Source organism: Pseudophryne corroboree, chromosome 3, assembly GCF_028390025.1.
Source record: "Pseudophryne corroboree isolate aPseCor3 chromosome 3, aPseCor3.hap2, whole genome shotgun sequence".
NCBI classification, from domain to species: Eukaryota; Metazoa; Chordata; class Amphibia; order Anura; family Myobatrachidae; genus Pseudophryne; species Pseudophryne corroboree.
The window spans coordinates 27,363,973-27,389,517 of record NC_086446.1 but is presented as its reverse complement, the minus strand read 5'-3'; the positions used below and the strand labels follow the sequence as shown (position 1 = coordinate 27,389,517).

The following is a 25,545-nucleotide window of genomic DNA, read 5'->3' as shown; positions in this document are numbered from 1 at the left end:
TCTGAAAACAACAGGAAGAACAAAAAAAAAAGCACCTATGATGTAGTAATTTAGATGGTCTGTCACACGCAAAAGATAGAATTGCGTACTGGATTACGGCTTGAACCAAAGCATATAGGTCTCCTATTCTTTAGTCCGGGTATCCCAGGATCTTATCCTCTTGTATCTCTGACAAGCCGCAGTGTTCCACATACACCTCACTCCCTGCCGCTGCCGGGCTCACAGTCAGTCACCGCGGGATATAAGGATTTTTGAGCCAAAATCAAATGACTCTTTGAAAAAGCACCCAAGGGAGCGAAACGCGTTAGCGGAACGACTTTCCGATTTATTCTGAGATGGACTGTGCTTTGTTGGGAGCATTCATCATCCAGTTAATTGTGTGGACAAATTGCAGGCAGCCGAAGACGTGTACATCTCCAGCTTAGACCTACAGCGGTCAGAAACAGTGCGGGAAGGTGAGATAACGAGTACTCACTGCCGCAAACAGCACACACTTATGCCCGTATTACACACACTGGACTGGTAAGCTCCCCACTTCTAAAAACCTTTGTCACCTTGTCAGCTGGACAAGGGATCATTAACTCTCATTCTATGTTTTCCAAGGAACTGTACATGAGAATACGAAGGACATATCACGGCATTGCCTAGGATACAAATGTAAAACTTTTTTGAACCTTTTTATACATTCATACATTTTTTTATGTTTTTTGCACAATGGCGGTAATTCAGACCTGAACTCTAGGCTGCGTGTTCGTACCTCCTGCTATCAGGTCTGAACTGCGCATGCACGTCGGCCTGCAGCGTGGAGGAGCGCCGGGGCAGCGACGGGATGGCGCGAAAAAAGCGATCGCACGGGCGATCACAAGGTGACTGACAGGAAGAAGGCGTTTGTGGGTGGCAACTGACCGTTTTCAGGGAGTGGTTGGAAAAACACAGGCGTGCCTAAGCGTTTGCAGGGCGGGTGTCTGACGTCAATTCCGGTCCCGGACAGGCTGAAGTGATCGCGGCGGCAGAATAAGTCCTGGGCTGAGCAGAGATTGCACAAGATCAGTTTATACAGCTCTGCTACACATGCGATCGCACACTTGCACAGCTAAAATACACTCCCCCTGTAGGCGGCGACTATCTGATCGTAGCAGTGCAAAAATCGCCTGCTAGCGATCAGGTCTGAATTAGACCCAATGTGTCACAATAGCCTGAAAGTGGAAGAGTGGTGAGTAGAAAACGGGGTTCCCCGGTTCTCTGTGCGGCACGATTGCGGGGGCGGCTTATGGGACCCTCCTGGGGGGGACCCAATATAGCCACCCCTGCGCACACTGGCAGCGGAGTGTGAAACTAGCAGGCTGCTGTTTTACTTTACACTGTCAGGAGACTTTTGCCAGTATAAATATCAGTTAAGCTCTGGCGCCATTACAGGTGACGGAGCTTCCTCAGAGCGGGACCAGCAGCATTTTGGCACCTTCCTCTGCCCAGCGCTGCAGCAGCAAGGACACACAGCTCCTCCAGCACCTCGGTTGTCCTTTCCAGGACTGATTTCAGTGTAAAATATCAGCTCTCCCCCTGCGTTACACCCCTGTACCAGTTTCCCACTGTATCAGTGGGAAACTGGTACAGGGGTGTAACGCAGGGGGAGAGCTGATATTTTACACTGAAATCAGTCCTGGAAAGGACAACAATCCGGTTTTACTGTGATATATATATATATATATATATATATATATATATATATATATAATATATTTTAGCCTGCAGTCTTACCGGGTCTGTCAGGCTGGGTGTGCTGTCCCTCTCTGTCTGGGTCTCCTCCTCCCATACAATAAAGGGCAGGCTTGTTGCGTCACTTCAGCCGCATATGGGAAAGTTCCTGCCAGGATACCTGGGTAAAGGATCTCATTTCTCAGGGCTACAAGCTGGAGTTCAACAGCGCTCTTCCAACGATTTTTCAAATCAGGATTACCAGTTTTGGAGGATACACAAGCTACGCTACAACAGGCCATCCAAAAGCTGGCCCAGTCCCTACTCATTGTTCCAGTGCCACTACAACAATGAGGAAAGGGTTATTACTTCAACCTGTTTGTAGTACCGAAATCGGACGGTTCGGTAAGGCCCATTCTGAATCTAAAATCTCTGAACCCCTACTTAAAAGGTGTTCAAGTTCCAGATGGAATCCCTGAGAGCAGTGATTGCGGGTCTGGAAGAACAAGAGTTCATGGTCTCGTTGGATATAAAGGACGCTTATCTTCATATCCCAATTTGGCCAACTCATCAGGCTTACCTGAGTTTTGCCCTGCTGGACGATCACTACCAGTTCCAGGCGCTACCTTTCAGCCTGTCCACAGCCCCGAGGGTCTTCATGAAGGTGTTGACGGAGATGATGATCCAGCTCTGAGTCTAGGGGGTCAATGTTGTCCCTTACCTGGACGATCTCTTGATAAAGGCGAGATCCGGGGAACTTCTCATGCTGAATATAGACCGCACGGTTCAACTGCTGTCACAACATGGAAGGATCCTCAATTTACAGAACTCCCACCTGGAGCCTACTCAGCGGCTTCTGTTTCTGGGTATGCTTCTGGATACTGTGGCTCAGAAAGTGTTCCTCCCAGAGGACAAAGCAAGGACACTCCAGGAGATGGTTCGACTGGTCCTACGGCTTGCTCGAATATCAATCCATCTTTGCATACGATTGTTGGGGAAGATGGTAGCCTCATACAAGGCCATCCAGTATGGAAGGTTCCATGCCAGAACGTTTCAATTGGATCTCCTGAGCAAGTGGTTCGGATCACATCTGCACATGCACCGGATAATACGTCTGTCACCTCAGGCCAGGATCTCCCTCCTGTGGTGGCTACAGTCCTCAAACCTGCTGGAAGGTCACAGTTTCGGGATTCAGGATTGGATCCTCCTCACAACAGATGCGAGTCTGAGAGGATGGGGAGCTGTCACCCAAGGGGCTCAGTTCCAGGGCAGGTGGTCTGCCCAGGAAGCCCTACTTCCGATCAACATCCTGGAACTTCGGGCGATCCACAAGGCTCTGCTTCAGGCCTCTCCTCTACTCAGGGATCAGGTGATCCAGGTCCAGTCGGATAACGCCACGGCCGTGGCCTACATAAATCGAGAAGGGGGGACAAAAAACAGAACCTGCATGTGAGAAATATCAAAAATACTCCTCTGGGTGGAAAGAAACGCAAGAGCAGTGTCCGCTATCTTCATTCCGGGGTGGGGGGACAACAACTGGCAAGCGGATTTCCTGAGTCGTCACGATCTCCACCTGGGAGAGTGGAGTCTGCACCAACAGGTGTTTCAACAGATCATTGCCTTGTGGGGCTGCCCACAGATAGACATGATGGCTTCTCGACTCAACAAGAAGCTTTGCTGGTATTGCTCCAGGACCAGGGATCCTCAGGCGAGGGCAATAGATGCATTGACGTCTCCTTGGCCTTACCGGCTGGTCTACCTGTTTCCTCTGATTCCATTGCTCCCAAGGGTGCTCAAGCGAATCAGGAATCAGGGGTCCAGGCAATTCTGATTGCCCCGGATTGGCCTCGGAAGACGTGGTACGCGGACCTTCTGGGCATGTCCTTCGCAGACCCTTGGCCTCTGACAATGAGAAAAGATTTCCTACAACAAGGACCATTCGTCTACCCAGACTTACGGCGACTTTGTTTGACGGCTTGGAAGTTGAACGAAACATCCTAGCTCACAAAGGCATTTCCAAAAAGGTGCAACCATGGTTCAGGCCAGTAAGCCAAGTCAAAACACTATTATCATATCTGGAGGAGATACGTTTCCTGTTGCGAGGAACGCACATTTCCACCTGCTGAATTCCACCTGGGACGGTTCTTACGGTTCTTGCAGGCTGGTGTGGATAAGGGCTTACTTCTGGGTTCCATTAAGGTCCAGTTCTCAGCCCTCTCAATGTTTTTTCAGGAGAAGCTGACAGTGGGCGTAATTCTGAGTTAATCGCAGCAGCAAGTTTGTTAGCAATTGGGCAAAACCATGTGCACTGCAGGGGGGGCAGATATAACATTTGCAGAGAGAGTTAGATTTGGGTGGGTTATTTTGTTTCTGTGCAGGGTAAATACTGGCTGCTTTATTTTTACACTGCAATTTAGATTTCAGTTTGAATACACCCCACCCAAATTTAACTCTCTGCACATGTTATATCTGCCCCTCCTGCAGTGCACATGGTTTTGCCCAACTGCTAGCAAAATTTCTGCTGCGATCAACTCAGAATTAGGCCCCGTGTTTCCAGAAGTCCAGACTTTCTTGCAAGGAGTACTTCACATTCAACCTCTGTTTGTGCTGCCTACAGCACCATGGGATTGACTCTAGTGTTGGAATTTCTACAGTCTTCCTGGTTTGAACCTCTGATGACGGTAGAAGACAAGTACCTCACATGACGGTGATGTTGCTGGCCCTGGCTTCTGCTAGATGTGTCTCAGAATTGGAGGCCCTATCATGTAAAAGCTCCTACTTGGTATTTCACGAGGACAGAGCTGAGCTCAGAACTAGACAGCAGTTCCTGACGATGGTTGTCTCTGCACTCCATTTGAATCAGCCGATTGTGGTTACATCAAGTTCTGGTGCATCTGCTCCTTCAAATTCGTTGGATGCTGTGCGAGCCTTGAAGATCTACATCAAGAGGATGGCTCGGGTCAAAAAGACTGATGCTCTTTTTGTGCTCTATGATGCACAGAAAAAGGGCTGCCCTGTTTCTAAGCAGTCCATTGCTCGTTGGATTAGGATGACTATCCAACAGGCCTACGTGCTACGTGTCGACAGCCTTACCTGTTCCACAGTCTCTGAAGGCCCACTCTACAAGATCGGTGGGATCTTCTTGGGCGGCTGCCCGTGGAGTCTCGGCCCTGCAACTATGCCGAGCTGCTACATGGTCAGAGAAGAACACCTTTGTGAAGTTCTACGAATTTGATACCCTGGCCCATGATGATACCCAGTTTGGGCGGGCGATCCTGCAAAGGTCTATGCACATTCCCGCCCATTCTGGATGCTTTGGGACGTCTCCATCATATTAAGTGAACCCCAGTATCCCTTATGGATGTTAGAGAAAACGGGATTTTAATACCTACCAGTAAATCCCTTTCTCGTAGTCCATAAGGGATACTGGGCACCCGCCTCAGTGCGTTGACTTGTCTGCAGAATCTTGTTCAAGGTTACCTGTTCAGCTGTTGCTATTTTGTTACCAGCCGTTGTTTTATGTTATGGTGTGCTGGCGTGTGAATCTTACCACTCATTGTTGTTATGCTCTTTCTCTCAAGTATGTCCTTTCTCCTTCGGGCACAGTTTTACCTATACTGGCTGTAGGAGGGGGTATAGAGGGGAGGAGCCAGCACACCCAGTTGAAGAAATTTAAAGTGCACTGGCTCTTTTGGACCCCATCTATACCCCATCGTACTAAGTGAACCCCAGTATCCCTTATGGACTACGAGAAAGGGATTTACCGGTAGGTATTAAAATCCCATTATTTCTTTTATATATAATGACACCTAAATATTTTATCTGATAGCAATTATATTCTTTACAAACGTATTGCTATAAAAATGTCAGGGGTACAAATAAGGCAAATGGATTGTTACTCTGAAGAAATGATGTCCGGCATTAATAAAGCATTAATATTTAAATTGTTATTTAGTGTGAAGATCTGACTAATATTATGGTAGAAGATATAAAGGAGGAAAAAGTGATGTATGTGACTGATATGAAGGCAGAAGATATAGAGGGAGAAGAAGAGACGTATGTGACTGATATGAAGGCAGAAGATACAGAGGGAGAAGAGACGTATGTGACTGATATGAAGGCAGAAGATACAGAGGGAGAAGAAGAGACGTATGTGACTGATATGAAGGCAAAAGATACAGAGGGAATAGAGACGTATGTGTCTGATATGAAAGCAGAAGATATAGAGGAAGAAGAGACGTATGTGACTGAAATGAAGGCAGAAGATACAGAGGGAGAAGAAGAGACGTATGTGACTGATATGAGGGCAGAAGATACAGAGGGAGAAGAAGAGACGTATGTGACTGATATGAAGGCAGAAGATATAGAGGGAGAAGAAGAGACGTATGTGACTGATATGAAGGCAGAAGATATAGAGGGAGAAGAAGAGACGTATGTGACTGATATGAAGGCAGAAGATATAGAGGGAGAAGAAGAGACATATGTGACTGATATGAAGGCAGAAGATATAGAGGGAGAAGAGGAGATGTATGTGACTGATATGAAGGCAGAAGATATAGAGGGAGAAGAAGAGACGTATGTGACTGATATGAAGGTAGAAGATACAGAGGGAGAAGAAGAGACGTATGTGACTGATATGAGGGCAGAAGATATAGAGGGAGAAGAAGAGATGTATGTGACTGATATGAAGGTAGAAGATACAGAGGGAGAAGAAGAGACGTATGTAACTGATATGAAGGCAGAAGATACAGAGGGAGAAGAAGAGACGTATGTGACTGATATGAGGGCAGAAGATATAGAGGAAGAAGAGACGTATGTGACTGATATGAAGGCAGAAGATATAGAGGGAGAAGAAGAGACGTATGTGACTGATATGAAGGCAGAAGATATAGAGGGAGAAGAAGAGACGTATGTGACTGATATGAAGGCAGAAGATATAGAGGGAGAAGAAGAGACGTATGTGACTGATATGAAGGCAGAAGATATAGAGGGAGAAGAAGAGACGTATGTGACTGATAACAAGGCAGAAGATACAGAGGGAGAAGAAGAGACGTATGTGACTGATATGAAGGCAGAAGAAGAGACGTATGTGACTGATATGAAGGTAGAAGATACAGAGGGAGAAGAAGAGACGTATGTGACTGATATGAAGGTAGAAGATATAGAGGGAGAAGAAGAGACGTATGTGATTGATATGAAGGCAGAAGATACAGAGGGAGAAGAAGAGACGTATGTGACTGATATGAAGGCAGAAGATATAGAGGGAGAAGAAGAGACGTATGTAACTGGTATGAAGGCAGAAGATATAGAGGGAGAAGAAGAGACGTATGTGACTGATATGAAGGCAGAAGATATAGAGGGAGAAGAAGAGACGTATGTAACTGATATGAAGGCAGAAGATATAGAGGGAGAAGAAGAGACGTATGTGACTGATATGAAGGTAGAAGATATAGAGGGAGAAGAAGAGACGTATGTGACTGATATGAGGGCAGAAGATATAGAAGGAGAAGAAGAGACGTATGTGACTGATATGAGGGCAGAAGATATAGAAGGAGAAGAAGAGACGTATGTGACTGATATGAAGGGAGAAGATATAGAGGGAGAAGAAGAGACGTATGTGACTGATATGAAGGCAGAAGATACAGAGGGAGAAAAAGTGATGTATGTGACTGATATGAAGGCAGAAGATATAGAGGGAGAAGAAGAGACGTATGTGACTGATATGAAGGCAGAAGATACAGAGGGAGAAGAGACGTATGTGACTGATATGAAGGCAGAAGATATAGAGGGAGAAGAAGAGACGTATGTGACTGATATGAAGGCAGAAGATATAGAGGGAGAAGAAGAGACGTATGTGACTATGAAGGCAGAAGATATAGAGGGAGAAGAAGAGACGTGTGTGACTGATATGAAGGCAGAAGATACAGAGGGAGAAGAAGAGACGTATGTGACTGATATGAAGGCAGAAGATACAGAGGGAGAAGAAGAGACGTATGTGACTGATAATAATGCAGAAGATACAGACGGAGAAGAAGATACGTATGTGAAGGATGATCAGCGGTGTAAGGAGGAGGAAATCCCTACAGATATCAGCACAGGTGAGTGATAAACACTTATTACAGTCAATAGTCACATAATGTCCTTTCTCAGTCACTACAGCAATCTCTTATCCTGCGCCTCTTCTATTTGTACAGAGGAATGAGGGAAATATATCTGCCCAGTGGGGGAGTCAGGAGCCATTAGCCCCTATTATACTCCTGCTCTCCCCCTCACATCATGTCACTGTGTGTTACCAGCCCAGAGATCTGACCAGTCTCCTCCCCACACTCTCTGGTGGATCTCATACATCAGGAGCCGTCAGCCACTATTATACTCCTGCTCTCCCCCTCACATCATGTCACTGTGTGTTACCAGCCCAGAGATCTGACCAGTCTGCTCCTCACACTCTCTGGTGTATCTCAGCATTTATCTACAGTGACTCATTATCCTAATCAAGGAGCATTACTCTGGTGGGACTACTCTACCTGAGGATGACCAGAGGACCATATAGAGGCTGCTTTTGCTACTTATATATAACCACCTGGAGCACTTTGTGTAGTGTGAACACATTGTGAGGAGCCAGGGCTTACCTCTGAGTCTGGAGCCTACCTTTCAGGCTGCTGGCGGTGCTGCATGGCCGTGGTGGGATGTGGTAGGGGCCTGGTGGTGGCTTCCGGTGCTGGGGAGATAGGAGTCAGGCAGATTAATAGGCGCGACCTTGTGTATCTGCAGCACAGGGGGCCGCCATGTTGGAGACCGATCCGTTGTGGCCAGTGGCTGGGTCTCTGTGGAATGATCAGCCAATCCCTGGCAGCTTCCTCTTTCAAAAGGAGACAGCTCAGTCTTTTATATTGCCAGTCCTTCAAGTTACTGCCCAGTGCAGAAACTCCAGCTCTGAGCTCCCTCAGGAATTCCTGTGGCTATTTCTTTGTGCTCTTTCTTGCTCCACTCTCCCAGTTTCCTGCAGTCTTCCACAGAACCGTAGCCGGTGGACCCTCAGCTCCACAACCCGCAGTTGTCCGCCTGCCGGGCGGTGTCCACCGTGCCTTGTATCCATAGAGGGGCATCCAGGTCATCCACAGTGCTCTTCAGCCCTGACTCTTCAGCATTTGTTCCTCAACAGTATTCTTCAGTGCTGACTCTTCAGCATTCATTAGCCAGCCGTATTCTTCAGTGTTCTTCACCCCTGACTCTTCAGCATTCATTATCCAGCAGTATACTTCAGTGTTCTTCAGCTACTAATCATCAGTACACATTCTTAGTAGCATTCTTCAGCGAAGACTCCTCAATATACATTCTTAGCAGTTTTCTTCAGTGTCCTTCAGCCAAGACTCTACAGGATTCATTCTCCAGCAGCATTCTTCAGTATTCTTTAATCATGACAACTCTGCAATAACATTCCTCAGTCTCCGAGTCCTTATTCCCCGGAGTCAGCCAGTCCCGGTCACCTTTCCCAGTCCATTAGTATATATGAGAAGGAATTACATACATCCTCCTCAGTTCCTTACTGCTGTTGCACCCACTCCCTCAGCAAAACGCCCAATTTCCGGATCCTTATCATAAGCCCGTTGTGACACATTGTTAGTAATTAGCCCATGTTTATGTGTGAGGCGGTCTGGATGGATATTGTGGTTCAGCAAGGTCACTGGCTGATGAGGCTTCCTGCTCTGTGATGCTGGCTAGGGAATGTTACCCAGCAAAGTCTGCATTATGGGGGGATATCCATTGGTGATGTGCCATCTGCATGTCCCTGTGGCCGGGGCTATGACATGTGCGGATAATGTGGTTGTGGCATTATAAGCCAGTGTTGTATCCGTTCCATGAGAGTCTTATTTGTTGTTGGTACATATGTCATTGTAACAATGTTATAGATTGCAAGTTGAAATTAAACAACTGAAAATCATTCAAAATAGTAGCACGGTTATGTTGTGGTTAGCATTACAATCTAACAGCACTTACGTCATGAGTTCAATTCCCAATCAAGGCCCATTAGTGTGGAGTTTGTATGTGTTTCCTCCAACCCTCCAAAAATCATACTGGTAGGTTAATTGGCTTCTGACAAAAATTAACCAGTGTGTGTGTGTGTGTGTGTGTGTGTGTGTGTGTGTGTGTGTGTGTGTGTGTACGTACGTACGTGTACATGTAGAAGGGAATATAGATTGTAAGTTCCAATGTGGCAGGTACTGATGTGAATGACTAAAAATTCTCTGTAATATGTGTGCTCTATTAAAGAACTGTGACTAATAATAATAATACAGTTATTTTATCTCCAGCAGATGGAGGCACAAGCAGGAATGCCTTGGAGGGAGATCTCATCTTGTCTACAGATACTGACATAGAAGATAACATCACACAGGATTTTCCAGGAGACATCCCCGTTACACTAAATGTACATCCAGTACCTCGTAGTGTAGTTATATCATCTGATCCCTCTAATCGTGAGGACTATACTTCTGATACCTCAGATGTTATACATAGTGCAGCTCATACACCTGATAAAGTATTTCCCTGTTCTGAGTGTGGAAAATGTTTCACATGTAAATGGAATGTTGTTACACATCAGAGAATTCACACCGGTGAGAAACCATTTCCATGCTCTCAGTGTGGGAAATGTTTTACACGGAAATCACATCTTGTTACTCATCAAAGAAGGCACACAGGTGAGAGGCCATTTCCATGCTCTGAGTGTGGGAAATGTTTTACACATAAATATTATCTTGTTAAACATCTAAGAAGTCACACAGGTGAGAGACCATTTCCATGCTCTGAGTGTGGGAAATGTTTTACACATAAATATTATCTTGTTAAACATCTAAGAAGTCACACAGGTGAGAGACCATTTCCATGTTCTGAGTGTGGGAAATGTTTTACACATAAATCATATCTTGTTAAACATCTAAGAAGTCACACAGGTGAGAGACCATTTCCATGTTCTGAGTGTGGGAAATGTTTTACACATAAATCATATCTTGTTAAACATCTAAAAAGTCACACAGGTGAGAGACCATTTCCATGTTCTGAGTGTGGGAAATGTTTTACACATAAATCATATCTTGTTAAACATCTAAAAAGTCACACAGGTGAGAGACCATTTCCATGTTCTGAGTGTGGGAAATGTTTTACACAGAACTCAGGTCTTGTTACACATCAGAGAAGTCACACAGGTGAGAAGCCATTTCCATGTTCTGAGTGTAGGAAATGTTTTGCACATAAATCATATCTTGTTAAACATCTAAGAAGTCACACAGGTGAGAAACCATTTCCATGTTCTGAGTGTGGGAAATGTTTTACACAGAACTCAGATCTTGTTAAACATCAGAGAAATCACACAGGTGAAAAGCCATTTACATGCTCCGAGTGTGGGAAATGTTTTACACAGAAATCACATCTTGCCTCACATCAGAGAAGTCACACAGGTGAGAGGCCATTTCCATGTTCTGAGTGTGGGAAATGTTTTGCACAGAACTCAGATCTTATTAAACATCAGAGAAGTCACACTGGTGAGAGGCCATATTCATGTTCTGAGTGTGGGAAATGTTTTACACAAAAATCACATCTTCTTAGACATCAGATTTCACACATGAGAAAAGCATTTCTATGAGCTGATACAAAACAAGGCTGTAGCAACTGTTGAATACTCAAACTCTTAAAGAAGTGATTATTTATTAAGTATCAGATCACCCTCTGAGAGTAACATGTTCTCAGGGCTATATCAAAAGTGTGAACCGCCCAATATGACATCTGCAATTCAATGATATCTTCTCATAATGTCATTGACACTACCACTGATGTAATGCTTTATCCCAACTTCATAAACATAGGACATTCGGCAAGGTGTGATTCAGTAAACATCAATCCAAACTCATGAAAAGGGTTATTATTGCCTACTGTGGCCTTGGTAATGCAAGAGAAACACAATAGAGTTCCTTTTCAGAAACGTAACCCTGGGTAGGGGGTTGCCGTATTGGAACTTATCCCCTGTCTCACGAGCACATCGGATGCTCTGTGTATGTGTTCCTAAAATGAACTTGTTTTGACCAAATATGTATTAAAGGTGATTCTGCTTAGAATGTGTCTATAAAGATTATACAGCCATACCGCATGGTTATAGGGTCATATATTGTGCGGTTTATGTGTTTAATATAGTATTGATTATTATTGGATAGAATTGTGATTGAGTATATGAAATATATAATGTGCTTCATCATATATTGGACACAATACTCCTGTCCTACAGTATTTAATTTTTTTAAGGTATCCATCTGCAGATCATCGAAGGCTGTGTCATTCAGCAGGCAGATTAAATGTCTGTCTATTACAGTGTGTAATATAACACAATCACAATCCGTAGTTCCATACTGTTGTTGATGGTAGCAATGAAACTACAGCAAATTCTGAATATTACATCCCGCCGTGTATGTAAGAGGGATGCGGTCATTCCGTCGACCACTATTGGTCGACAGGATTTCTAGGTCGACAAGACAAAATATTTTTTTCAACTTTTTTATACTTTACGATCCAGGTGGACTACAATTGGGAACGGTAACCTGTGCAGAGCGCAATGGTAGCGGAGTGCGAGCCAGGTGAGGGGACACGGTGCAACAATTTAAAAATATATATACCATGTCGACCTAGAACATGTCGACCTAGAAACCCTGTCGACTTACTGCATGTCGACCAATAGTGGTCAACCCAATGACTGTCGACCTAAGTGTGGTCATCCTAATGACCCATATACTAAGAGGGATACGTAAAAAATAGTTGTTACCATTGTGTAGAACCATCAATAAAATGTCAATTTTGCTCGCTAAAATTCTGGTTGCCTTCTAATGATGAGAGAGTCCCATATAAAAAAAAAAAAAAATACTTTTCAAAGCATTGATAACACCAGTTTGTAGCCCTACATATTATCATTCAGCAAACGTTGCTGCAGACATCAGTGATGAATGGTTTATCCAGGACTTTGATCCTAATAAAGGAGTAGTGTCCCGGAGTGTTGCCCAAATGAAGTCAATATAGGGCTGACTCAGGATTTTTGATAGTGATGTAAAACAATCCTCATGGGATAGAGAGTCCCACTAGAAGACGGTATTAATATTTCTAGCTGGATTTAACACTTCATGGGAGTGTAACTTTTGAGTAATTCTTCACAGGTAAAATCACCATTGGTCCAGACAGCAGCCCACACTGGTGAACCAAAGTACTGCACAAACCAGGAAATACAAGATAGTGTCATAACTTTGTGGACTTTAGCAGAAGCAGTGGCGTCACACCTTGGACAGACGGTGCGGCGGCCTCTGAAAAGGGAGGGGTGGCTTAGTGGAACAGGGGGTGTGCCTTTGCGGGATGGGTGCGGCCACTAAAAAGGAGCATGTCTTTGTGGGCTGGGGCGTGGCTATGCATCCTGACCCCCCAATTCCATCACTTGGGTGGTCTGCCCCTGGAGGCTACCTTGTCACTGAGCAGGAGCCATCACTTTGGTGTCACCCCGTGGTGGATGACACCTGGGTGCAGGCCGCACCCCCCTTGTGACGCCACTGCAAGAAGTACAAAGGAAAATAACCATACCCTCCTGACATGCAACATCACATCCCTCTGTACAGTCATAGAACACACAGCAGGATAGACCTTGATGAAAGAAATCCTGTGGAAAGAATGTAGACAAATTTCAGAAAAAAAGAAATCAGGTCCCAATTGATTTGCCAAAGCTTTTACCTCCTGCAACCCTGTGGGAGCTACGGCTGTGCCCACGCTGACTAATGGGAACCACTTCAAGCATGGAAGATGAAGGAGCATAAAGCCTGGTTTATGTCCAAAGTCATTTCAGGATGACTCTACATCACAGGTTCTCAAACTCGGTCCTCAGGACCCCATACGGTCCATGTTTTGCAGGTTACCTGTGGATTTTTAAACTGTGACAGTTGGTGATACACAGTACAGCTGCTGGGTGACATGGAAAATGTGAACCGTGTGGGGTCATGAGGACCAAGTTTGAGATCCACTGCTCTACATGATTGTCGGCAGGGGGAAGAAGAATCATCTGGAAACTAAGAAGGGTGATCTGGTTGACACCCAAAGCAATGTGATCACTACTGAGAAGTCCAAGTCAGCTGAATATCACAGCCATAAGGTTGGTGATTTAGAGGACAGACCCCATACCTAACAATACTAAGACTAAGATATCGTTGAACCTTTCTCCCTATTTAGGTCACAAAGGCCTTGCAGCTGACTTATCGCTAATACTTCTCACATGATAGATTCCTCCCATCTGTCAGATCGTATGATCATGGACACTTACACTGAATTTCCTGACAGTGCAGCCCACATACTGCAGTCTACATGTGCATACAGGCATATAAATGGTTCCTATAGTAATGTATGAGGTTTTTACTTTTATAATTTCTGCTGTTAGATATAAAGCTGTCTTTGTTGTCTGCTGCACTTGCTCTCTCCCTGACACTCCCTGTATTCCCAGCTCACAGCTGCCTCACCTCTGCTCTCTCCCTGACACTCCCTGTATTCCCAGCTCACAGCTGTCTCACCTCTGCTCTCTCCCTGACACTCCCTGTATTCCCAGCTCACAGCTGCCTCACCTCTGCTCTCTCCCTGACACTCCCTATAGTCCCAGCTCACAGCTGTCTCGCCTCCACTCTCTCCCTGACACTCCCTGTATTCCCAGCTAACAGCTGCCTCACCTCTGCTCTCTCCCTGACACTCCCTGTATTCCCAGCTCACAGCTGCCTCACCTCTGTTCTTTCCCTGACACCCCCTGTATTCCCAGCTCACAGCTGCCTCACCTCTGCTCTCTCTCTCTGACAGTCCCTGTATTCCCAGCTCACAGTTGCCTCACCTCTGCTATCTCTCTGACAGTCCCTGTATTCCCAGCTCACAGCTGCCTCATCTCTGCTCACTCCCTGTATTCCCAGCTCACAGCTGCCTCACCTCTGCTCTCTCCCTGACACTCCCTGTATTCCCAGCTCACAGCTGCCTCACTTCTGCTCTCCCTGTATTCCCAACTCACAGCTACCTCATCTCTGCACTCTCCCTGACACTCCCTGTATTGCCAGTTTACAGCTGCCTCACCCTGACACTCCCTGTATTCTCAGCTCACAGCTGCCTCACCTCTGCTCTCTCTGTCTCTGACAGTCGCTGTATTCCCAGCTCACAGCTGCCTCATCTCTACTCACTCCCTGTATTCCCAGCTCACAGCTGCCTCACCTCTGCTCTCTCCCTGACACTCCCTGTATTCCCAGCTCACAGCTGCCTCACCTCTGCTCTCTCCCTGAGACTCCCTAAATCCCCAGCTCACAGCTGCCTCACCTCTGCTCTCCCTGTATTCCCAACTCACAGCTGCCTCATCTCTGCACTCTCCCTGACACTCCCTGTATTGCCAGCTTACAGCTGCCTCACCCCTGCTCTCTCCCTGACACTCCCTGTATTGCCAGCTTACAGCTGCCTCACCCCTGCTCTCTCCCTGACACTCCCTGTATTCCAAGCTCACAGCTGCCTCACCCTGACACTCCCTGTATTCTCAGCTCACAACTGCCTCATCTCTACTCACTCCCTGTATTCCCAGCTCACAGCTGCCTCACCTCTGCTCTCTCCCTGAGACTCCCTGTATTCCCAGCTCACAGCTGCCTCACCTCTGCTCTCTCCCTGACAGTCCCTGTATTCCCCAACCAGGGCTGCCAAGAGTTATCTTGGGCCCGGTACAGTAACTTCCCGGGTCCCCCCCCCCTTCAAGGGGTGTGGCCGCACCCTGTTGCATGGCTGCACCACTTTGGGGCATGTCTAGCACACGAGAAGTACTCACAGGAGAATAACATACCTCCCAGCAGTTGGGACACAAGTGTTCACTATTAGGATGGTGGTACAGTCACATAAAAGCTGCATTGGTTACAGAGCGCATTCCCTGGAACACCATCATTTTGTGAAAATGGATCCTCTATTGTAATCAGTGTTGGACTGGGACATGAAGGGCCCACCGGGGAATGCAGTGTTAGGGACCCCTGTTTAGGGGTGTGGCCAGTCTCCAGAGGGGGTGTGGCCAGTTGCCTCAGAGGCTTGGCTGACCATGGTCTGGGCCCCTTGGTAAATATATATACTGTAGTAAATACCCATACCTCCCAACATGACCCTCCCCAGGAGGGACAGAATGCTCTGCTTCTAGACTTCCCTCTTACTCTATGATTGCCATCACCTGTGCTGAAACACCTTCCTTAGCCATTAACCTGTTCACAACAGGTGCTGCCAATCATGAATTAGGAGAAAAGTCCAGAAGCAGAGCATTGTGTCCCTCCTGGAGAGGGTAAGGTTGGGAGGTATGAATACAACTAGTGCATGCATGATAATTAGTAACAACAGCAGTGCACTGTCGAAAATACACCATGGCCCCGTGCAGTATAAGGTAACATATATAATGAGTAATTCAAGTGCACAGTCTGGAACCTGATCCCTAGAGAAAGAGGTGCGGCCCCAGGTGGTGAGGCCCACTGGTGATTTCCCCTGTTCCCCTGTGGGCACAGTCCAACTCTGACAGTAATTTTGGGATAAAGGATGCGCTATAGTGTGTAAGTGCAATCACTGTATACACACACATACAAACATACAGTATACACAGAAATGCCACACAACTTTCAGGACTTACTATGATTAAAGTTGAATAAAGTGAAATGTTGACTTGCACATTAGTGGACATCACCAGAATATATTGTTACATTAGTAAGTTCCGAGAGTGCCAGAGTATTTCTGCTTATACTACCGGTCATCCCACTATGGGCACCCGGGCAATTGTGCAGTATTTTGGACAGAGTGCAAGGCATGACATATATAGATAGACACACACGTATATACAGTACAGTATATAGGGGGTCATTCCGACCCATTCGTACGCAGCGCTTCACTGCGGTGCGAATTGGTCCGGAATGCGCATTGCGCACGCGCGATGTTGCCCGGCGACAGGGGTCACCGGCCAACAATGCTAGCAACGAAGAAAGCAGTCGCAGCGGCGACCGCAAAAAGATTGACAGAAGGAAGGCATTCCGGGCCCGTTTTCAGGGAGTGGCAAGGAAAACGCAGGCGTGTCCAGGAGTATTGAGGGCAGATGTCTGACGTCAAAGCTGGGACCAGCATCGCTGAGATCGTTGCACAGGGTAAGTAGGTATAGGGCTACTCTTCTTTTACACAAAACTATTTTAGCTAAGCAGGGCTGCACAAGCGTTCACAGCCCTGCTAAGCTACAATACACTCCCCCATAGGCGTGGATTAGTTGATCGTACCAGCAGCAAAAAGTTGCTTGGTGCAATCAACTCGGAATGACCACCATAGATAGATATTACACACACATACTGGGCAGTAGAGTATGGCTGGGACCAGGTACTTTTCAGGGGCCGTGGCCTATTCACAGGGTGTGTGGTCTATTCACAGGGGGTGTGGTCATGCACCCTTTGAAAAAATACCGAAATAGTTTTGTTTTAAGCACCACCATGGCCACACTCCAGCTCAGCAGTCAGCAGCGTGTGCTGGGCTTAGGAGAAGGGCTGTAGCTGCTGCCAGTTAAGGGGGAGAAAGCTCGGGTGCCCAACAGGGCCCTCACTGGGCCCCCGAGGCCTGGGCCCAGGTAATTTGTATCCTTCACCCCCCCCCCCCACACACTCTCAGCACCACTGTTCCCAACTCCCAAAAACTTAAGGCAGTGCTTTCACCATCTGTAACTATTATTTTCCTTGAGCAGAGGCTTAACTAGGGGTAGGGCGAGTGGGGCACGTGCCCTGGGCACCCTGGCAGGCCCAGGAGAGGGGTGCGCCGACGGCGTCCAGGGCATCATGCCCCACTCGCCCCGTTAACCCTAAATGTGAGGGGAGGAGAGCGCAGTGTCTCTTCCTCCCCTCAAAGCCGCTGGGAGCACTAGCAGCGCTGCCGTGTCCGGTCTCCGGCGTTAGCCAATCAGAGCTTGCGGACCGGCTGCCGGTCCGCGAGCTCTGATTGGCTAGTGAACCGGCGCCAGAGCCGCCGGAGACCTGGAGCGGCGAGGGGAAGGAGAGGCGCTGCGCTCTCCTCCCCTCACAACAAGAAGCCAGCGGCCGGTGAGGTGAGTGGCGGGGGGGGGGGGGGGACCGGCGGCACGGAGGGGCATGTATCTGGCACCAAGTGGGGCCTGGCACTGTGGGGCATGTAACTGGCACTATGGGGCATGTAACTGGCCCTGAGTGGGGCATGTAACTGGCACTGAGTGGGGCATGTAACTGGCACTGAGTGGGGCATGTAACTTGCACTGAGTGGGGAAATGTAACTGGCACTGTGGGGCAATGTAACTGGCACTGTGCGGCATGTATCCGGCACTGTGGGGCATGTATCTGGCACTGTGGGGCAATGTAACTGGCACTGAGTGGGGTAATGTATCTGGCACTGTGGGGCATGTATCCAGCACTGTGGGGCATTGTATCCGGCACTGTGGGGTAATGTAACTGGCATTGAGTGGGGTAATGTATCCGGCACTGTGGGGCATGTATCTGGCACTGTGGGGCATTGTATCCGGCACTGTGGGGCAATGTATCTGGCACTGATTGGGGCATCTATCTGGCACTGAGTGGGGCATGTATCTGGTACTGTGGGGCATGTATCCAGCACTGTGGGGCAATGTAACTGGCACTGTGGGGCAATGTATCTGGCACTGAGTGGGGCATGTATCCGGCACTGAGTGGGGCATGTATCCGGCACTGTGGGGCAATGTAACTGGCACTGTGGGCCATTTTCAGGGGCCACACCCCTTCTGGAGTGTGGCCACACCCATTTTTGGTGCGCGCCTTCGCCGCGCGCACATGCTTCTTTTGGTGTGTTTCTTTCTTTTTTTTTTTGGGGGGGGGGGGGGGGTGCCATTTCCCATCTTGTACTGGGCTCCGAAAACCCTAGTTACGCCTCTGTCCTTGAGTGGAGTTCAAAGATTTCTTTTTTTGTAGAACTTCATATTAAAATATGAGAGATCTTCCCAAAGCCAGCTATATATGTTAGCGGGATCTTGAGAAATTCAGGTTCATCAGGAAAGGAGGAGGTTGTTGGGGTGTAGAGATACCTTATACTGCATTACAAAAAGTCTAAGCGGATCACCGATATCCACCAATCAGATCCACAGCTCTTCTAATATCATCTAGGACTTATCATCCCAGAATAAAACCAAACATGCATCAATAACCCCAGCCAAGCAATGTAGCAGTGTCAGATACACGTTGCCCCCAGCAGTGTCAGATACACGTTGCCCCCAGCAGTGCCAGATACACATTGCCCCGGATACACGTTGCCCCCAGCAGTGTCAGACACACGTTGCCCCCAGCAGTGTCAGATACACGTTGCCCCAGCAGTGCCAGATACACGTTGCCCCAGCAGTGCCAGATACACGTTGCCCCAGCAGTGCCAGATACACGTTGCCCCAGCAGTGTCAGATACATGTTGCCCCCAGCAGTGTCAGACACACGTTGCCCCCAGCAGTGTCAGATACACGTTGCCCCCAGCAGTGTCAGATACACGTTGCCCCCAGCAGTGTCAGATACACGTTGCCCCCAGCAGTGCCAGATACACGTTGCCTCCAGCAGTGTCAGATACACGTTGCCCCAGCAGTGTCAGATACACGTTGCCCCAGGAGCAGTGTCAGATACACATTGACCCAGCAGTGTCAGATACACGTTGCCCCCAGCAGTGTCAGATACACGTTGAGATACACGTTGCCCCAGCAGCGTCAGATACACGTTGCCCCCAGCAGTGTCAGATACACGTTGCCCTAGAGTCTACCGGTTAGGAATTTCTTAACGGTACGCCATACCGCCATACTTGCAGCACTGGTATCTATAGAACCACCCTGCTCAGTACACATTACATTTAAGAAATCAATAGTGTTTGCTGGCTCCTCCCCACTATGCTCCTCCTAGGAGACGGAGACATACTTTGAGAGAATAAAAGACAAATATTTGAATATATCTTTGGCGCTACCACCTTATGTCAGGTTGCGTAAAAAATAATAATTAAAATAACAAAAATTGATTGTGGTATAGGAGAGTGATGATAAAGTCTATTCAAATGTCCCAAATAGTTTCACTTTAAGTGACTTTATCTTGCTTTCCTCCAAAGTTCTTCAAACTGCAGAATTCCTTATAAGCATTTGTCCATGTAAATAAAAAGAAAAAAGTAGCATATAGTGTAGTATTTTGTATAAAAATTAACAAATGTATTTACATGTACCAGAAAAATACCTAAAAAGCTTTTTCTTTCATCCAATTAAAAGTGTGGTCCTTCACTTTATATAAATATGATTGGAACCGTACCGTGCCAAGCTCCCAGCAAGGAGCAAGGGCCCTCATTCCGAGTTGATCGCTCGCAAGGCGATTTTAGCAGAGTTGCACACGCTAAGCCGCCGCCTACTGGGAGTGAATCTTAGCTTCTTAAAATTGCGAATGAAGTAATCGCAATATTGCGATTACAAACTACTAAGCAGTTTCAGAGTAGCTTCAGACTTACTCGGCATCTGCGATCAGTTCAGTGCTTGTCGTTCCTGGTTTGACGTCACAAACACACCCAGCGTTCGCCCAGACACTCCTCCGTTTCTCCAGCCACTCCCGCGTTTTTTCCGGAAACTGTAGCGTTTTTACACACACGCCCATAAAATGGCCTGTTTCCGCCCAGTAACACCCATTTCCTGTCAATCACACTACGATCGCCGGAGCGAAGAAAAAGCCGTGAGTAAAATTACTTTCTTCATTGCTAAATTACTTGGCGCAGCCGCAGTGCGAACATTACGCATGCGCACTAAGCGGAAAATCACTGCGATGCGAAGAAATTTTCCGAGCGAACGACTCGGAATGACCCCCAATGTAAAGAGCAAAGTATTGGAGTCTCCGGAATTCCTCCTTAGTATTACTCCATCAAGGCTGAACACCGGCAGCTGGACCAGGTAAGTTCCTTTCCAAATGTGGATGCAGATAGATGGATCAACTGCCTGAACGCTTTGCCTTTTGAGTCTTTTTAGAACTCTTGGAATGAGAGGGATTGGAGGAAACAGGTACACGAACTGGTAAGTCCAGGGAGCCGTCAGAGTGTCCACAGCTGCCGCATGTGGATCCCTCGTTCTGGAACAGTAACAACGGAGCTTCTTGTTGAGACGAGAAGCCATCAGGTCTATCTGCGGACAGCCCCACCGGGTTCAGGGATCAAGGCAAGCTTAGTGAAATTATTATCAATGGAAAAACATTCACAATAAGAGACTTTGGGGGTCATTCCGAGTTGATCGCACGTAGCAACTTTTTGATGACCGTGTGATCAACTAGACGCCGCCTATGGGGGAGTGTATTTCTGAATAGCAGGGCTGCGATCGCTTGTGCAGCCATGCTATGCAAAAAAATTTCCTGTAAAAGAAGACCAGGGTAATAGTTACCCTGTGTGATCGATCCAGCAATGCAGGCCCCGGGATGGACGTCAGATATCCGCCCTCCAAACGCCTGGACACGCCTGCGTTGGACTCACCACTCCCAAAAAATGGTGAGTTGATGCCCCGGAATGCCTTCCTGCTGTCAATCTTCTTTGTTCTTCTGGTCATTGCCCGGCGACGGGTGTCCCTGGGCAACGACATGCGTGCGCATTGCGGCCACCGCAAAGGTGCAGAACTGACTCTTTCGCACCGCTGCGACAACCAGCAGCATGCGAATGGGTCGGAATGACCACCTTTGTCACATGTGCCACAAAAAATGTGGTATATGCAATGGAGTGTGAATGTAATCTGGTCTATATAGGGCGGACCTCGAGACAGTTAAAAGTAAGGCTCGGGGAGCACCTTAAAAAGGGTTTAGAAAGACAGTAACTGAGGAGATATACCCTCAAAAACCATCCCCTGTCTCACGAGACCCCTCCAAATTCGATCCCCCTGACCGAGGGAACACTCATCGGTGGTGGGCTAGTGCTGCGGAATCGGGGAGCCGGTATACTGGCTCCCGCGGGTTGCGGCCTACCCACCACCCCGAAGCCGTGGGCCTAAATTTCGGACTCCCACGCCCCGGGTCCGTCCCTGAAGTGCCTTGGCTTGGGCCCCCTGAGAGCAGGACCCCCCTCCCCAGACTGCCGAGACATCACACACTGCAGGAGAGAGGAGGACCGTCCGGAGCGCAGACGCTGCAGATCCGGAGCTCCGGGGGCGGCGGTCATTTTGTGTCTCGGGACCCGAAGCGGAGTGGCGGACGTGAGGCCCGACGACTCCCACTAACTGCAGAGGTGAGCCGCTCCCCCCAGCATACTCTCCCCCACCAACGCCAGCACTGAACACCAACGGACGACCGCTGCTGGTTACTTCGCGCTGACCGCCAAAGGGGACACAGCACCACAGCACCTCCGCAAGCTTCTCCCTGGGGCTGGTCCTCGGTCCCAGGCCTGCCGTCACCTATCTTTCCTCGGGGGCATTATTAGCACCTGGCGTAGCGGCTCTGCAAGACGGCCCGACGCGGCCAGGCGGCCTTTCCTGGTTATCTCGCCCGCTGCGGCCTCCACTCCAACCCAACGTCGGGGGCTCGAGTTTGCCGCTGACCCCACTCGTGAGCGCCGTGCCCGACGCGGCCGAAACGGGTCAACTCGGAGCGCCCTACAGCCCTTGGTCCTCCTCCAATGTGACCTGCTGGGTGGCCCATGACCTGCAAGCCCCATCTGGACGCTGGGGAGCTCCTTTCACGGCCCCAGGAAGACAAGGCACCCCTTACAGGCCCTGGCTGCAGCTATCCTGACCCTTATAGATGCTGGCATCTCCTCTCCCCCCCCCCTGCCTTTGTGTTAAGCTGGGCTTAGTGGGGTTCCCCCATCTCTCCCTACAGGGGCTCTATCTGCTCAGACCCCCCCCCCCCTTCCCCTCAGTATTGAATCTTAATACAGCCTGCTGGAGTTTTCTGATATTTCACTACTGTGCTGGACTTCTCTGTATTACAATCTACAAGTCCGGGGGCGCCATCTCCTGGCCATTGCCTACGACTACGCCTGCATTATACCTCAGTCTTCTATGATACTATTTAGCAGGGGAATGTGCTGCTGAATGCCTGTGGGCGTGACCCTGGGGGTCTTGTTCTTATGCTTATGCTTATTCTCATTTCCTGTTTCGTGATGGATCACTAACTATTTATGCTATTGCTCAGCTCTGCCCTATGACCTCTTCTAGTTCCGGGACTGTCACACACCATGCCTAAGTCCAAGTCCAAGAAAACTACATCTTCTGCGGAAATATCCTCTTTTATTTCTAAGATGAAGTCTAGTGCCACTAAATTACCGGCCGCCCCTCCTCCCGCCCCGGTTTCGGAATCTGAGGAAGACTCGCCTGTCCCAGACCCTCCATGAAAGATTGCATTTCCTCCATTCTGACGGAGATGAAATCGTTGAAACAGGCTTTCCACTCGGAGATCCATAAAGCCATCTCCGGGCTCAAGGCTGAGATATCTGATCTCGGGGCCCGCACTAATGAGGTTGAACAGAAAATTTACGAAGTCATTACCTTCCAGCAGGAACTGGAACATTCGGTCCACATTATGCAGGAAGATATCTACCTACTCCAAGACCAGCAGGAGGACGCAGATAACCGTGCGCGACGTAATAACCTACGTATTAAATACATTCCGGAGTCGGTGGAACCAGCACAACTGGAAGATTTTCTCCTCAGGTTTTTTCAACACCTCCTGCCGGATGTCCCGCGTGAGCAGTTCCTCCTGGACAGGGCTCATCGCGCCCTGCGCCAAAAACCCTCAACTTCGTCCCCTCCAGGAGACGTAGTTTTATGGTGTCACTACTTCAAAACCAAGGACAGAATTTTAACGGCTGCCCGGAACAAGGACTTGTGTCTGTTTGAAACGCATAAGCTAATGGTGTTTCAGGACTTATCCCCTACTACTCTTAAGAGGCGATTCGATCTGCGGGAGTACACCCAAATTCTCAGAGATAATCAAATCCGCTATAGATGGGGTTATCCCTTTGCCCTAATTGTGCAGCTTGATGGGAAGAGACTGCTGGCATGTTCAAGGAGGAGGCTCACCGGCTTCTTCTGAGACTTAACCTATCCCCCCGGAGTCCGATAAACCTTCCTCCCCGCAGGATGCACCAGATCTTCGACGCACTCCAAACTCACCCCGCCCGCAGCGAGCGCCTCGACGCTTGTGGTCGACAGTCCTGGCAAAAACCTCTGCAAGGCATGACCCTTCGTGAACGTTCCTTCACAGCTGCACTGATGGGTTGCTACATGTCATTTTCTACTGTTGTGCATACTAGTTTAGAGGTTTAAAAGTTCCTTTTCCTACTGAGCTCATATAATTGAACATATGTTCTTTCTGTTTATTAGATTCTAAAGTGGCTCATTACGGTTATTTGATGCTACGACCCCCTTGGTCGCCCCCCCCCCCCCTTACTGGGTCAGTGGGCCCCTTGGTGTTCGGAGCCGTGCCCTCCACCAAGCCATTATAGTCAGTTTTGAGCATAAGGGAGAATTCCTCTCCCTTAATACCCCATACGGGAGCTCAAACATACGGACCCGTACGAAGCGTACAATGGGTCTATGGTTCAGTTAGTTATACATGTTCATTTCATTTTGCATTGTTTTCGATGTTTCCTTCCTCCTTTTTTTTCTTCTTTCTCTGCCTCCTACTCCCCCTCCTCCCCTCGTTCCCCAGGGAGATCATCCATGGGCCCTTAGGGCCATTCGAGTTCTGCTTCTACCTGTATTGTCATGTCTGTTAATGTAATATCCTATAATGTGAAGGGTCTCAATAGTCCCCAAAAGAGGACCAAATTATTTATTTTTCTGAAACAGGTGGGGGGAGATCTGGTATTCCTCCAAGAGACGCACTTTAGAGGTACTTCCCACCCTGAACTACGTTCTAGACGCCACCCTGTCGTTATACACGCCTGTGATCACACCCAGAAGAAAAGAAGGGTTGCCATATTGATTCCCGCCCATTTACACTTAGAATAAGAAAAAATCGTTAAGGACAAACGCGGTAGATTTCTTATTATAGTAGGCAAGCTTAACAATGTTCCCATCACTTTGGTCAATACCTATGCCCCCAATGTTAATCAGGCCTCGTTTTTTGCCTCTTTAGACTCTAAAATTGTCCAATGTAGGAAAGGCGACATCTTAATGGCAGGGGATTTCAACACTATACTCCTTAATAGTCTTGATTGCTCCCACTCCCTCCCATTATCCCAGTCCCACACAAATACTCGCAATTCCAGAGCCTTGCAGTCCCTACTCAAAAACCACCTACTGTTTGATTCCTGGAGGGTTGTCAACCCTTTAGTTAAAGATTACACATTTTTCTCCCCAGTTCACAATCTATATACTAGAATTGATATGATTATGGTAGGAAGAGACCTCACTTCTCGAATCCAGAAATGCTGTATTCATCCAATTACGTGGTCCGACCACGCCCCGATATCTTTGACTCTGGGCTGGCTCGCACTCTCTCCCCCCTCTCCTGATCCCTTAATGATGCCCTTCTCCAACAGTCCGATGTGCCGCAGCAAACCACTCAGGCATTAACTGATTATTTTAATGAGAACCAAACACCTGGTATATCTGACATGACCCTGTGGGAGGCGCATAAAACGGTCCTCCGGGGCCACTTCATTCAGATCGCGGCCAGGCTCACTAAACAGCGTACCCAAAAGATCTTAGAGCTGACTGACCAACTCCTCCATTTGGAGGAGGTTCATAAGTCTTCATTAAACCCTGCCGATTTAGACAAGCTACTTAAAGTTAGGGGTGAACTTAATATGCTGTTATCTCACAAGACTGAACAATGCCTTAGA

The 25,545-nt window shown here is 48.0% G+C and overlaps 1 protein-coding gene across 1 annotated transcript in view; it reads left to right on the top strand.

Moving 5' to 3' along the window:
* The window catches only part of LOC135057098 (uncharacterized), a 122,173-nt gene extending 110,369 nt beyond the window's left edge, over positions 1-11,804 (top strand). The window contains exons 13-14 of the mRNA XM_063962999.1: positions 5,651-7,793; positions 10,008-11,804. Coding sequence (XP_063819069.1) covers positions 5,651-7,793; positions 10,008-11,335 — 3,471 coding nt within the window. The 3' untranslated portion in view covers positions 11,336-11,804. The remainder of the gene's footprint in view (positions 1-5,650; positions 7,794-10,007) is intronic.
* The last annotated feature ends 13,741 nt before the right edge of the window (positions 11,805-25,545 follow it).